The sequence below is a fragment of the Sinohyriopsis cumingii genome, chromosome 6 (assembly GCF_028554795.1).
Source record: "Sinohyriopsis cumingii isolate HCF-2022 chromosome 6, ASM2855479v2, whole genome shotgun sequence".
In the NCBI taxonomy this organism is placed as follows: Eukaryota; Metazoa; Mollusca; class Bivalvia; order Unionida; family Unionidae; genus Sinohyriopsis; species Sinohyriopsis cumingii.
In genome coordinates, this window is record NC_142966.1 from 6,822,420 (window position 1) to 6,838,056 (window position 15,637).

The following is a 15,637-nucleotide window of genomic DNA, read 5'->3' on the forward strand; positions in this document are numbered from 1 at the left end:
TGTGTTACATGGGTAAGTCAAACAGGCTACTGCGTTACATGGGTAAGTCAAACAGGCTACTGTGTTACAACCTTCAGTCACAAATTTGATACAGTTACATTTTGGTCCAATTCAGATCAGTTCAGGTTTATGGATTGATGTTATCTGTCAGTAAGGCCATCTTGATCTGTCTCACAGCTACACTGAGGTTAGGATTATCATTTGGGTCATTATGGCTTTTGTGGAATTGTTACAAAATTTTATTGAAAACGAATTGATTGTTTCTGGAAAATCTAAATTTTGGGGTATACAATTTTGAACAAGAGTTTTCTGTGTATAGATGTGGAGAAAAATACTTTGTTACGAATGTAGGCTCTTACAAAACGTAACAGAAAAGAGTGAAAACAGTAAGCTTTGTATAATTTAATAAATAGCAAAACAAGGTAAAAATGAGAAAAAGAACTTACGGTTTTATGAATCAAATCCAAAATTAATCCAAGAAATAAAAAATAGAAGACCTGTTAATAAATAATTTAAAAGAATGATGTCTGTTGCAACCTTCAAAGTGCTGTTGTGAGAACAGTTCCTTGTTGAATCACAGAAAAAATTAATCCAGGTTTGAATTCCGAATAAATTTCAATGAATGTCTTTGCCCAAGAATTCTGTATGAGCACTTCTGTATTTCCAGGGAAAAGAATCACTTGTATTCCATAAAATAAAATTTCAACTCAAACTGGTCACAATAAAACACCTTTTAAGTGTCACTGGTTTGGAGCCCCAATGCCCATATTCTATTCAGAAAATAGTTATACACTAATTTAAGACGCAGAATAGATTCCCGTATGAGTGTCACGTGGTCACCCTTCCAGAACAAATTTAGAAGCTTTTTACATGCCAAACATCACATACTTCCAGTATGACCTTAAATGAAATCAGTGGTTCTTACTCTGGGAAAGAATAATAATTTTTTTTTAAAAAGTTGTTTACCAGAACCCTTACCGGTTCTGAATCAAGGTCAGCAACTAGATACAGTGTTTCTATATTATAACAGGTGAAACAGAACTGAACTGGATTTCTGGAAAAAAAATGTCAAATCCAGTAGACAAAGCATGTAATGGAATAAAAAAAATTAAAACTAACAAACAAATAATTAAATTACATATACATAGCAACTTAAGCATCATTATGATGCACTGGTACAATATAACACTTATACACAGAATAAAGCTTCTCTGCGTGAAAAACAGAAGTGGATAACAGGAAACCAGTAGACTGGACAGGAAAGAGGAAACAATATGGTGGCAGATGTGGAGATAATATATGAGAAAAAGTAGTGTTTAAAGTTAACTTTTGCCCCAAGATATTGAAAGCATTGGAGCTACTGGAATTGGAGGCAGGGATTCCTCATTTATCCTCATTGGACTTAAATTGTTACTGTGTACATATAAGTATAGGCTCATAGGAAGTTGCAATATGATTGTATAGAAGTTTGTTACTTTTAACTGATGTGTTCTCATTTCCTGATGGGCTGCCTAGATTTTGAGACATATTGATGCTTGTATTCTTGAGAAGCCTGCTTATGAGTTGGCATCTCTGGTGCTTGTAGAGTCACAAACTTGGTATGAACTTTTTCCTTGAGGAGTACTATAGCCTTCAATGAAAACTAAGTAATCGTGACCTCTATTTCACGACTTTGAATCTGGTCATTTTAGTGTATACCCCAATGACTCAATAATAATTTTTTTTCAAGATTTATGTGCCTTTAAAAATTATAGCAATTTCAGTGTCCTAACACTTAGAGATGTAAAACAAAAGGGTCTATGCAAGATTGCCATATTGCACAGCAGTGACCAGCTCTTGTTCATTTACTATGTCAAGAAAGTTAAAAACTACTTTGGTTGTATTTATGTTATTATTTTGCATGTGCATGATTTTCTGATTTTTCCAACATGAAATAAAACAAAAGTAAATAAAAACTTCAATAATTCATGGCACGCTTAAGAGTTTACGGGGTGACCAGTACTATAATATTGTGTACAGACCAGTACTTAAACAGTGCAAATGGTATATTCTTGTTTATTCCCAAAAATACTTGATGCATAATTTTTATTTATTCATTGCTTTTACCAAATCTCATTCTTCCAAATCACATATAAAAAAATTACTATTTTATTTATTTTGACCCATTCACTCAAGAGTTACCATTTTTCAGAGATATAAGTGATCCAACAAACATGATGTAAATCATGTGAAATGACATGCATTTTTATAAAACCATTATACAGCATATTCACTTAATTAATCATCATTGATACATTTTAGTTTTGTGTTTCGGCCTACTGTGACACAAATTCGTAACTTTCAACACAGTATGCATTCAACCATTGATTTTGGACAGCTGTTTGACTTGGCATTTTATTTTGTTTGTAATTGGCAGGTTTGTCTTTTGTTTTCTGACAAGAGGCCAGGTAATTTGTTTGATCCATGAAGCTGGCATGTGATTGCCATTTTTATCTGGCAGCAGTGCCAGTAACCGTTTGTTCTACAACATTACTCCACACGATTAACTGTCAGAAAATCTAAGGTGGGTTGAGCAGGATGAGATTCCCTGCATAATAGCAGTACTTAATTATTTGGCCCCTCCAAAGTTAAATTGGACTTACTAACAATTGACGTCAATATCATTGTGAATCAGTTTGGGTCTGAACACTTGCTTGGTTGAGTAGCACAATTACCATAGCCGAGTTAACAGGTACTTATTTACGGTCACTTACATCAAAGCAAACTACATCTGAGTGTTTAAGGTATTACAATTACAATTATTTTTAAAGCATTATTTCTGAAATTTCTTTATTGTATTTTGGTGGCAATATTTAAGTTTATTGCAATTAAGTCTATAATTCAAATCCAAGGGATGTACTTAATTTAGTTCAAGTCAGAATCTTCAATGTACAATCTGGTGACACCCTGATGTAAATATGCAAGAGCTGAAGCAAACATTATTGTTGTTTGTTCTTGTCATACTGGGAGCACAGTTTCAACAAGTTAGGTCTTTACATTTTCAAGGCAAAATAAAATGTAATTACTGGTGAATTGATACAGTGATGCTTAAACAAGGAATAATAAACTGAAGACAAAAGGGATAGTTACTGTTGTAAATGCTAACAGCGAACCGCTAAGGCTCCACTGTTGTCATTGATCAAACTATGCCCATTTGAACTAGGTAGAAATAATAAAGAAACAGATGAAAATTAAGTATATGTATGGACTTTTAAATCAGATTATATCAATTTATAACATTCGCATGTAACAATTCATGATGATAGTCCTTTAACAACAAGGGTCACTTTTTTGATGTCGTTATGATTGAGAAAATACATTGATTAGTTAGTAGGAGAAAAATGTTGAAGGTTCTCAAGACATGGATTACATGAAAAAATTGCTTTAATTTTGTGTCCCAACGTTTATAATTTCTTTTTAGGGTATCCCAGGACTTAATAGTGTCCAAAGACTTAACAGTCATTATGGTACTTAATCTTTATGTAGGGACCCTGGGTGGCAGAGTGGTCTATAGTTCTCACTTTTCCAATCACTGCCATCTCATTTCTGTGCATGTGTGTTCAAGTCATGGGTTTGGCCTACATGGGTATGTTGAAAGGTTTGACAGTAGCTTCCTTTGAGGCATGGTTCATCAGGGGTTCTTCATCCACTGGTTATCCTGGCCTCCATTTAAAACCTATAATGTGCTGAAAAATTGCATTCAGCTCACAAAAACAATAACCTTCACATAAATGTATGTGATTCATTTTTATGTTGTTTTTTTCTCAATCACCATGTTCAAAAAACTTCATGGAAGGAAGTGCCCCGGAGTGTTCTTAACCTGTTTCAAAATAAGGGTTACTGTTACCTTATGTAGCATTTCAGATGACATGACCAAGCTTTCTAACAGCATTTCCACAGACTTGGGCATTAGTAGATACATTTCCGATTCCCAGAAATAGTAAAATTTTACTTGATGAGAGTGAAATAAAAGCATGGGCACTTTAGCTTTGTGGCCAAACAGAAGTAACACATATGTGTATGCAGTCATATGTACACTGAAACACTTGTATCATTTGTATGCAGTCACATTTACAATGGAAGCACACTGAAATGAACAGACATACAACATATTTGTGCAATTTTTTCTTCCCAGCTCTGTTTTTTATCTGGATCATTTGAAGTCACCTCAGGACTGATATTCAGGGTTTTACTTTAATATACTGCTATGGAGAGATGTAAAATCTGATGTTGGTTTTCACATTAGCATTAATGTTGTCTCCTGTCTTTGTTACAGTTTTAGATAACGGCAAGTTGATATGGTTGCCGTTACCCTTCCAGTTGTTGAATTTTGATATCCTAAAGCTAATTTATATTTTTGTTATCCTTTATTTGTAGTCAGTGAAAGAAAATGTAAGTTGTGTTTTGTTTTTTTTTTTTTCAGGTCCTTGGTCTACAATGTCAACAATACATATTTCTTCAGTGCCAAGGTTTTGAGAAACATCACACGTTTGTTGGCATTTACTAACACCTTCAACTTTTCTGTTGTTATTTATAATGCCACCCTCCCACCAGAGGTCAAAGATTACTTTTCTGTAAGTAAAACAGTTGATTGTTCTTTGTATAGGGTTTTAGCCAATTATTTGTTGCCATCATGTAAGTTGAAAGTTTACTCTATTATTACCTATGATCTTTATATGAAACATTTTTGTGTTTTCATTCTTGTTAAAAGTCATGTTATGATACTAGTAAACATTTAATCCATCAATAATTTGTATAAATTTTATGTTGCAAATGTGTGCTGGATATACTACATTTGCTAAATGTTATTGTTAAAATATTGTTCACATTATCAATATTCATCACACAAATCATATGAGATAGAAGGCCTCACAAAACTGACAATGTCACAATGAGAGATCTTCTTGGCTTTCACTTTAATATGTCATCTGTGCTGTTCATCTATGGAGTTAATACATATTGTCTGGGGTCAGTGAGGTCTCTGTCTCTTAATAAGTTACATTTGTGTTTTCAGGATGAGTTAATTTTATTGTCGTTGTAAAGGTTCCTGCCATTTGTTGCTTTATTAATGTCACAGTTATTAAAACCAGACCTTTAAGCTGAAAGTTCATCTGTCAGAAATCTCACTGGTTAATCATGTCATGTCATTAATGACCTTTGCTTATAAAATTAATCCATTTATGTTGTGTGTGAGTTAAATCTTTGGCTTTTGTCTCTCACTAAATTTATTTAGTTTCTGAATGAGTTAATTCTGCCTTTTAGTGTAAGTTGTACATCTAATTTCCATATTTACTCATTTTACCAATCAGAATTAGAGTCCTTAATACAATTATCACAGATATATTACCTTCTGCATATCTGTAAATGTGAATATTGTATGTTAGGTGTACATAATTATTACAATATAACATTATTTTGAGATGTAATACTTAAATAGAAATTTTGGATAGTAAATAAAACCTTGTAATTGTTGATATTTTTCCTTTTGAACCCAATTGAATTTCAACTTTGAAACCTGTTCTTCCTGAACAGACCTGTTATATAGAGGCCACCTGTGTTGAGAAACAGCTTTTTGTTATGTGCCTGGGATAAGGTTCAGCTTATCATGTAATGATGTTACCTGTCTGTTGCTAATTTTATTTCCACATAAGATCTTTAGTTCACTACCATCAACAGTTTCGAAATTTGTAAATAGTTTGCACTAAGAGTAAGGAAGAAGCTTATACATTTTTGGGGTCAGAAGTTCAAAGCAAACCTTAAATGTTACAAAAATGGCCCCTAAAATAAAGACTTAGGTATAAAAGCAAAAATGACAGAAAACTGATTCTTTCTGAAAAATCCAGATAATTGGTGCATCTGTGTTTGATTTGGATCCGGGTTTCTTATTAGAATTGATGTAATTAGTCAGAGAACTAGACTAACTTTACAGCAGTACCTCAGACATTTTAAACTGCAGATATTTTGTTCACACAAAGTGTCTACATGATCAAACTGTTGATTATAGAATTTTTTAAAGTGGCATCCAGGAAGTGATGCATATTGAAGATGTGACAGAAATTAATCTTCTTAAAAAAAAAGCACAGAAGAGTAAAAAGGAATGTTCAGATTCTTGTGAATAAAAACAGGAAGGGACAGATTTATGTTTATTGGATATCACATGTCAGTTTGAGTATATCTGCTGGTGGGATATATGATTGCAATCCATGTGAAATGGAAACAAATTCCAAGAATTACGTCAAGTTTAGAGATAGCAATAAGCCATTGAGCTGCATAGGGTTTGGAACTGAAGTCTGTACAACTGTCCTAGAGGTAAATAGGTCTACATGTACTTTACAAACTTTTCAGTTGAATATAATGTTTACCATAGCTGTATGTTTCAAATACCAAACTTTTAAATACATTTTCCAGCTTTACAATAGCATTTTGTAATATTTTGTTACACCTTACTGACAACTGGTCAAACTTACGGGAAAAAGTAAACTTCCTTACTGTGATGATTTTCTCTGGGTTGGCAGGTCTGTCAAAGGTCAAGGTCATTAAAAGAAGAAAATTGATTTCCACACAATAATACAAGTTCTTCTTAACATACCTGGATCAGACTGGATTGTCTGCCCTTGGAGTCAAAAAGTCATTTTGACTGAAATAAGAAAGTTTTAATTTTTGTTTTGCTATAAAAGGGTTCTGCATCACAGACCTGGATCAAACTTTGTGAATGGCTTATATTTCTGACTAAAAAAGAAAAGCATTTTCTGCACTCAGATTTCATTTATCAGCATGGTGGACTGTTAATAAATGGGGCAGGCATATAATTTGTCATTTACAACACTCTTTGGCAGAACAAATGTTTACTGAATTTCCAATTTAGTGCCTTGCTAAATTTAGTGAAGATGTTTAAAGTATTTAATCGCTGTATAATTTTGCATTGTTTAAATTTGTATGGCTATAAATGATTTATCGTACTTAACATTTAATTTTGCAGATCTTAAATTTTTCTAAACCTGTGATAATCAAGCCGCAGGAGACGGTTGCTCCATTTATCCTGCGGTTCCATCCTAATGCCACACAGCAGCATTTCCACACAGTTCTAACACTTCATACTAATGCTTCTTACTTCGAAATTCCACTTACAGTCTACAATGGCCTTCTAAAAGTAAGTAATATGTTGATACCCAGTAAAATGTAAAACTGATCATCCCAAATCTAGTATAATGAATATACCTTTGTTATAGAAGAGCTTAAATGGATCTTGAAAGGAATTAGAATGAAATTATTGTTTTAAACTGCTTTTAGTATGACATATAGCAGTTACAGCAAGGAGAATAGAACTTTGACTTGTATTTGATTAGCGAAATATCCTTAACCTTGTACAGGTACTGCTAGACAGTATGTTTGACAGTTATTTTCCAATAAATTGATGCATGTTGATTTGATTGTATCAGTAGTAACATCTTCACCTGTTTTTTAAACGAACATTAACAGGAATCATGCAGTTTCATTCTTTAATATTTTCATGTAATAATTATCCCCACTCTTTAACATGTCTTGTGATATACTTTTTCCATATATATATATATATATATATATATATATATATATATATATATATATATCTCTGTAGGAATTTTGGATTACCTCTGGTTGAGTGAAGGGTGAGGTGGGGGGAGATATTGAATTGAAAGTTTGTAGAGTTTGCGTAGGTTTTCAATTTGCTGGTGACCTTGTAAAGTGATTGAATTACTAGGTCAGTTCCAGCAAATATTGGAATAGTGCTTGAAAATCTCAGTAGTCCTTGAAGAGTGCTTACAGTTTACCACAAAAGTGTTTTCCAGAAAACATTTATTTAGTGAAAATGATAGGACAAAAAAGATCAGTTAAAAATGGTCAGGAATTTGATCTTCTTGAAAGTATCTCTACATTTGGTGACTTGTATATTCAGTAAAACTTGTATGCTTACAATTACTCATTTTGTTTGGGATGCTGTGTTGACTGGGCCATTAAGGCTGGTAAAATATGTCAGACAAGTGCTCATCAGCTTGAAGGGTGTTTAACACTTAAATAGGTAAGGTTACCAGTTGATAAACAAAGCTGTGTTTTGAAGGCATTGGATCAATTGGTGAAGAGTGAAAGCACAAAACGAATGAAATATGACAATAGGAATGAAGTTCGATTATTACAAGTAAGAGTTGGAGACTTGGACCAATAAAACTTGATTTGTTTACTTGGATCTCATGTTGAGCTATGTTTAGAGACAACGATGAATCCTCCATTATTGTTAGGCATAATGCATTTAGCAGATTGGGCGATGAAGTTATCACTTTATTGGTGGATACAGAAATGGTGGTAAAAACAGCATCAGTATTAATGTTCTCTGTTCAAGTTTTGTGTTGAAGTTTTTGCAAATCAGAGACAGCAGAGTTCATTATAGAATGATTGAATGGGGAACAGAAGTATATATTAGAATTGTTCAAAGGGAGATAAGTCATGTTCCGTGGAACCCTTGTAATTAAAAACATCCCCAAAACTTAATCAGTGGGGAACATTTTACGAGTATTATATATCTTTCAGATTGTACCCCACCGTCCAGAAAAGTTTGAAGGTCAGTTAGATTTTGGTACAATGGGTGTAGGAGAGAAGAGGAGTATGCTGTTTACAGTAATAAATGATAATCCAGTAGATGTGAGTAATCTAGGATAATCCAGTAGATGTGTGTAATCTAGGATAATCCAGTAGATGTGAGTAATCAAACTGATAATCCAGTAGATGTAAGTAATCTAGAATAATCCAGTAGATGTAATCAAAATGATAATCCAGTAGATGTGAGTAATCAAAATGATAATCCATTAGATGTTAGTAATCTAGGATAATTCAGTAGATGTGAGTAATCAAAATGATAATCCAGTAGGTGTGAGTAATCTTGGATAATCCAGTAGATTAAATTAAGCTTCAGATTAACTCTTGTTTATAAACATCAGTGATAACACAGTATATGTAAGGAATCAGTGTTAACCCAGTAGATGTGAGTAGTCAGTAATAACCAATAGATAGGAGTAATCAGTAATAACCAATAGATTTGAGTAATCAGTAATAACCAATAGATTTGAGTAATCAGTGATTGCCCAATACATGTGTGTAATCATTGGTAATTCAGTACATGTGAGTAATCAGTGATACCACGATATATGATTAATCAGTGATAACCAAGTAGATGTGTTTAATCAAAGATAACCCAGTAAATATGACTCTTCATCGATAAATCTAGTCATGAATTGCTCCTTGGGTTACATGATTAAAGGTTTGTTTTTGCCTCCACCATATTTTGTGCAGGAGGTGGTCATATAGTGTAACTATACTTTTTGATTTTGGGTGGAATTTATGTCTTTTTGATCTTGGGTTAATTTTATTAAAAAAATTTTGGGTTGAATCAACGTCTTTTGATCTTGGGTTAATTTTATACTTTTTGACTTTGGGTAGATTTTACATCTTTTGATCTTGGGTTAAGTTTATGCTTTTGATTTTTTGGGTGGATTTTGTTTCTGGAAAATAAAGTTATAGCACTTTAGAGCATCCATTTTTAAAAGTGGTAACATAACACATTCATATATTTTACCAATACTTGCATACTGCTCTGTTTATTTTATAATAAAGGATTACCAGAGAAAAGACACATTTTTTCAAGTTGTAAACCTAGTGCTTAAATTCACTGTATTTGTTAGAGAATTTTGTAGTGAACCAATCCAGAAGTTGTGAAGTTGACATAACTGTCAAGCAAATTGGTTTCTGTTGATACTGTTCATGAATGAATAGCTATGAAAATGGATACTTGTCCTTGTTTGATTTGGAACTGGATTTCATGTTAGATTTAGTGGAGTTGGTCAGGGAGCAAGACTAACTTTACAGGAGTATCTGAGATGCTTTAATTGCACATTTTTACCTGCAATGCATCTGCATGATCAAGCTGTTATATAATTTTCAAGAAATGGCATCCAACAAGTAATACATTTTCAAGATAAAAACAAGCCACATAATAGTCATTATAGAAGATTAAAAAGGAATATTCTTGGTGGGAAAAGAGTGCCAATGGAAGGTCTATCAAAGCAGCCATGACAGTTGTTTACAATATTTTGTTATTGCTAATCCTCCTGAATGGATGGTCATATCAGCTTGAGGTTTCCACTAAAAGACTTAAGATGTTTTGTTGGTTGTTCTAAAGTCTTTGGGCAAGGCACTTTACTCTTTACATGGCTATGGCAAGAAAAAACCTACTTGTGTTGCCGCACCATAAAACACTAAACCAAAATTAAATAAAAATGGTGCCATTCTGACATCCAATAAGGCCATCATGGCAGCCATCTTGAAAATACTTGCAGTACAATGAATTGCATTTGAGTTAAAAAAAATACCAGTAAATTATGTTTCAAATTGTGCTTTTTTTATTTATTTATCATTTGACTGAGTGGTGATGCATCATTGTTTATGGTCCATTCTGTTTAAAATAGTTGACAAACTAGCTTCAATAATCAGTCATGTTTATTGAGCTTGTTATGTAAACCAGGCTATATTGAAAGTGACCTGTTTGGCATGCAGAAAAAGTGAAAGTAGTCTGTCTTGAACCAGCTAACAGGCAGTAATTGACATTAACATGTCAGTAGTTTTGCACCACAAACAGTAGAAATACCACAGCTTTGGGTATGTAACATTGTGTTTTCCAATAGACATTTGCTAAAAACGTTAAAGATTCCAATGAATAATTGCAGATGAATCGTTTAATTTATAATGTAATTGCAATTCCAGGAATAATTATATGCAGGCTTTGAGAAGGCTCTTTTTTAAAGACCCTACCGTCTGTATACTTTTAATTGGATTAGTCAAAAGACAGAACACTTAGTCTGGCACAAACTAAACTGACCCTTCCTAATAAAAACCAATATATATATATATATATATATATATATATATATATATATAATTAAAGACAAGTGGTCCCTACATCTTGATTTATAAATGGATTAGTGCAAAGACATCCTGAAGGGCATTGTGTGGTTTTTCAAATTACATTACAAATCATGTACGTACCTTTACATTTTATTTATTTGTAGGTTTTGATTTGATTTAATTTTAGGTTTATTTAGGAGAGTTCAGTACAGATATGCGAGGTGCATACATTAGAGTACTTGGAATGGAAAAGGGTAATGGCACCACTCTATCCAGGGTACATAATTCATCTGAAATACCAACAAATCCAGTAAGTGAAAATTTGTTACTAAACTTAATATGATATCCTGTATTCAGGTTTTACTTAATCTGTTTTTAATCATGTATATGCACTAGTGCACATTCCTATAATGAGGTTGATGATTGTGTATTTGACTTCATTATCTCTCATACCGTAGTGTTAAACATTTTTGTTTCTTTTTTTCTCATTACCTGAGATTTGTGATTGCCAAGGTTGGGGGGCCATGAACTCACCATTAACAATTCAGTGTAAATATGAAATAATAATAGCAGGAAAAAATGTCCAGATTAAAATACAGCCACAACACAAACTCTTCCAAACTTTGAGACATAGTTTCACACACAGAGGAGTTGAATCTTATTTAGTAATTTTATCTAGTTTACAGTTATCTGTGTTTCACACATGATTGAATTTGGTTGGATGTTGTTGGTACACACACAGACACACATACAAACTCATAGGTGTTATAACTCAGTGGTCTAAAACTATGTAACAGAAAAGAGCTGAAACCAACAAGTTTAGTAAAATTCAACAAATAAGTTTTTTCTCTGGAGTACAAAGTAAAAATTTAATAAGAACTTAACAGTTTTTGAATTAATTTTGAAATAGTCCTCAAAGTTCGATCACAAATTCAAAGTACAGAGTATTCCAAATGAATTTCAGTCTTGAATGTGCTGATGCATCATTAGCCTGGAATATGTTGATGTGCCAACAGTCTTGATATATCACAGTGATATAATTCAGAATATCATTGAATGTATTCGCAGTAGTCTGAAAATATTGTTGAGCTCATTGTAATTTCTGAATAATTTAAATAAATAATTTTGCTTAAATATTAACTGAAACACAAATTGATTCCACTAGGACTGATGTTATATGGAATGAGTAATTCTAATACAAACAACATTTATTTATAATTTAAAAAAACTAAGATTCAGTAACAAGACCAGGATGAGACTCAAAAGTTTATATCTAGAACATTCCAAGTTGTCAGCGTCGATCAGGTGTATTATTAAAATTTAAATATAGAACATGGCAAACATCAGATACACCAGGTTTTCCCAAGGGTAATACTGTTATCCTGAATTCAGATCCAAGTAAACATGTTTACTCCATGCAATAAAAATTTTAAAATATGATCTAAAGTCACGGACAAGAAATAGCTATGTAATATGTTGTTTCCACAAACAAAGTTAGGTCCAAAATTCTATCCTCAAATAATGGACAAAGGTCAGTCACACAGTACAGATTGAATATACATCACTTGGCATGAAAGCTTTTTGCGAGAATGGACCAGACATAGAGACATATGAGCCTTGTACAGTTGTTGCTGTCACTGAATGGGCTTGACAGAATTTGATCAAACTTGATAGCAAGGCCTTTAGAACATGTACAAATTATGCTGATTTACCATTAAATATGGCTGCCATTAAAAAAATAGAAAAACCTTTAGCTGTTCAACATAATTAGACAAAATTTGACTCCAAGCATCCTGGCTTAGGCCTTTAGAATGTATACAAATTACACGGATTTACCATCAAAGCTGCCATTCCAAAAAGTGAAGAAAAAACCAACTTTAAATGTCTTCACAGAAACTGCTCAAAAGAATTTAACCATATTTAACAGAAAGCATCCTGGCATGAAACTTTTTTAAATTTGTTTAAATAATGCTGACCCATCATCGAATGTGGCTGCTGTTACATAAATCAGCAGGAAATCTGAGAGAACTTCTTTTCAGCAACACTTTAACAGACTCTGGCCAAATTCTACAGAAATCATCCTGGCTTGAAGGATTTACAAATGTATAGATATAATTCTGATCTGCCATCAGCTGTTGTCACCTTTATTAAAAATTATTTAAAAAAATAAAACAGCTTTAACTAAAAAAGAAACATTGTGCAGCAGAATTTGAGTAACTTTGACAGAAAGCATCCTGGTTTTGATACCTTTCAATATTGGGCATATGATAATTTTGTGCCATCATGCACAGATGAAGATTCCAAAATTGGAGAAATCAGGAAACGTTTTCAAAATATATGGAATCAACAGAATTGAAAAACCTATAAAGAAAGCATCTAGCTGAATGAGATTTCCTGTCCAGCTTATCTTCCATTTGGCTGTGAGACATATATCAGCCAGGTGAGTGGTCTCAGACCCGTTAGGATCTCTTGCTAGATATTATGACATTTATTGTACTTTTGATTTTTTTTTTTTTTTTACTGCTAGTCATACCATTGTTTTGTTTTTAATTTTCAGGATCAGTTTTCATATCAGTGGCTTTATGTTTGAATTACAAAAGCACACATTATCATGATGATATCGTAGTGAATACAAATTTTACAAATGTAGTTCCTATGCTAATTTGCTAAATTTGTATGCCTATACATTCTGGTGCTAACAGTCTTGTTAATCCCAACTATTTTTTAAATGTCTGTGCACATGTATATCTATTAGTAGGACCCTGCATCAAGACGCCACAGCCTTATAATTGTAATCACATTTTCTGTCCATCTGTCAATTTGTTAAAGTTTTTATAACCCCAAAGCTCTGCAACCCATTAGTATAATTTGATGCCATTGGGTAGGCAAATTACCTATTACATATAGATGTGCCTTTTAAAGGTTTCTCTTTTTCAGATCCATTTTTGATTGAGTTGACCTTTTCAGTAAATTTTAAACTTCCATTAGGTAGATCCTTGTAACTGTCATAGGTTAGGATCCATTCAATATATTCTGATGCAGCTTGTTGTATACATTGTCTCCTAGCCTTTTGTGTCGTTAACTCAAGTTTAGATTGAGTTTTAGCTCTCTTAATATCTTGACATGGGTATAGTTTTAGCTCTCTTAATATCTTGACACGGGTATAGTTTTAGCTCTCTCAATATCTTGACACGGGTATAGTTTTAGCTCTCTTAATATCTTGACACGGGTATAGTTTTAGCTCTCTTAATATCTTGACATGGGTATAGCTCAAGAAAACTGAACATATTCTGATGCATTTTATTGTCAACATTGTCTCAGAGACTTAAATGCATCTCCATTGGGATTTGTCTCATCAGTTCCATTTTGGGTAAAGTCGTATCCATCTCGGTTGAGTCATGCCAAAGACTTATAAAAATGGTACTAGCAGCTGCCTCACTTTGGCACTAAGTATTAAGATGTTAGTGTTGGGACTGGTCAGCCTAGTGTCAGGATAATGTGACTGGGTGGGACATGGTGCTACATGTCTGCGGCATGATGCCCCAAAGCTAGACATCACTATAAACTGACACACTGCAGACATCGTAGCAATGTGACTTAAATTGTTAAAGCTACCTTAAAAAAATCCAAATCACACACACTATATAGAGTTGTAGCCCTTGACAGTTGACTTTATATTATCACATGGGATGCTCTCATAATAATATTGTATTATTATATCATACAATACTATAATTATTATATTATAAGGACAAAATTACAGATATTTGAATAAAGATACTCATAACTTCATAATTTGATTCATATTTTGCATAAATACCTGTATATAATGCGAGTTGGATGATGTCATCATATTAAAAATTGGATGATGCCATACTTCATGACATGCATCAGTGTTGACCACATTTACAACTTGATGCATATGGTTAAATATTGGTCATTTTTTTGCCCTATATTAAGTCTACATGGCAGAATCAGAGGATATCATTTCTAGTAGGAGATATCTTTTTCATTTCCTGCTTGCTTATCTGTATAAAGGGTCAGAACAAGTGAGCTGGGATAAATTGAGTTTCACACTCTAATGACAATCCATTTAACATGTTTTATATCTTGCAGAATTGTATGGCAAAATAAAATCTTATTTTGATAATTTACTTACTTTGCATATGTTTCAAGTTTAGATTTGTTTATGTTGCTGCTTCTAAAAAGACTCAGTTGTGCTTATCCCCCCCCCAAATAAAAACCAGAACAACTTACCTATGCCATAACCGTAAATTTAGCTATGCTAGGTATATTAATTAATGACCTTTTTATTTCATTCTATATTGAGTTTGAAACAATCCTGTAAATATTTTGGTACAAAGAGGTCATTGAAGTTTCTTTTGTTACCTTGCAGCTGATTATAAAACCCTATCACTTTGTTGTGTTCAGCCTTAACTTGACAGCCCCAGAGGAAGAGGGATTTTATCACGCAGAAGTAGTTATCATTACACAGTTTCAGGTAACTGTATTTACGTAAATAGCCATTATATTTCTTATCATTCCAACAATCTGATTAAAATCAGATCTCCACTGTCCTACATGAAGATCGGACAGCAACCTCTGAGGGGTCATGTTCTGATGACCTTTGTTATTACCTTAATTGCTAATTTTATCAGCAAAATGA

At 33.0% G+C, this 15,637-nt stretch overlaps 1 protein-coding gene across 3 annotated transcripts in view; it reads left to right on the forward strand.

The window, feature by feature from the left end:
- LOC149796321 (transmembrane protein 131-like) overlaps positions 1–15,637 on the forward strand; it is a 197,579-nt gene that overhangs the window by 77,814 nt on the left and 104,128 nt on the right. For all 3 annotated transcript variants that reach the window (XR_016421660.1, XM_089960972.1, XM_089960973.1), the window contains exons 13-17: positions 4,463–4,613; positions 7,019–7,189; positions 8,605–8,715; positions 11,159–11,281; positions 15,368–15,472. Coding sequence is in view for 2 of the 3 variants with exons in the window: in XM_089960972.1 (XP_089817098.1) it covers positions 4,463–4,613; positions 7,019–7,189; positions 8,605–8,715; positions 11,159–11,281; positions 15,368–15,472 (661 nt within the window). In the remaining variant the exon portion in view is untranslated. The remainder of the gene's footprint in view (positions 1–4,462; positions 4,614–7,018; positions 7,190–8,604; positions 8,716–11,158; positions 11,282–15,367; positions 15,473–15,637) is intronic.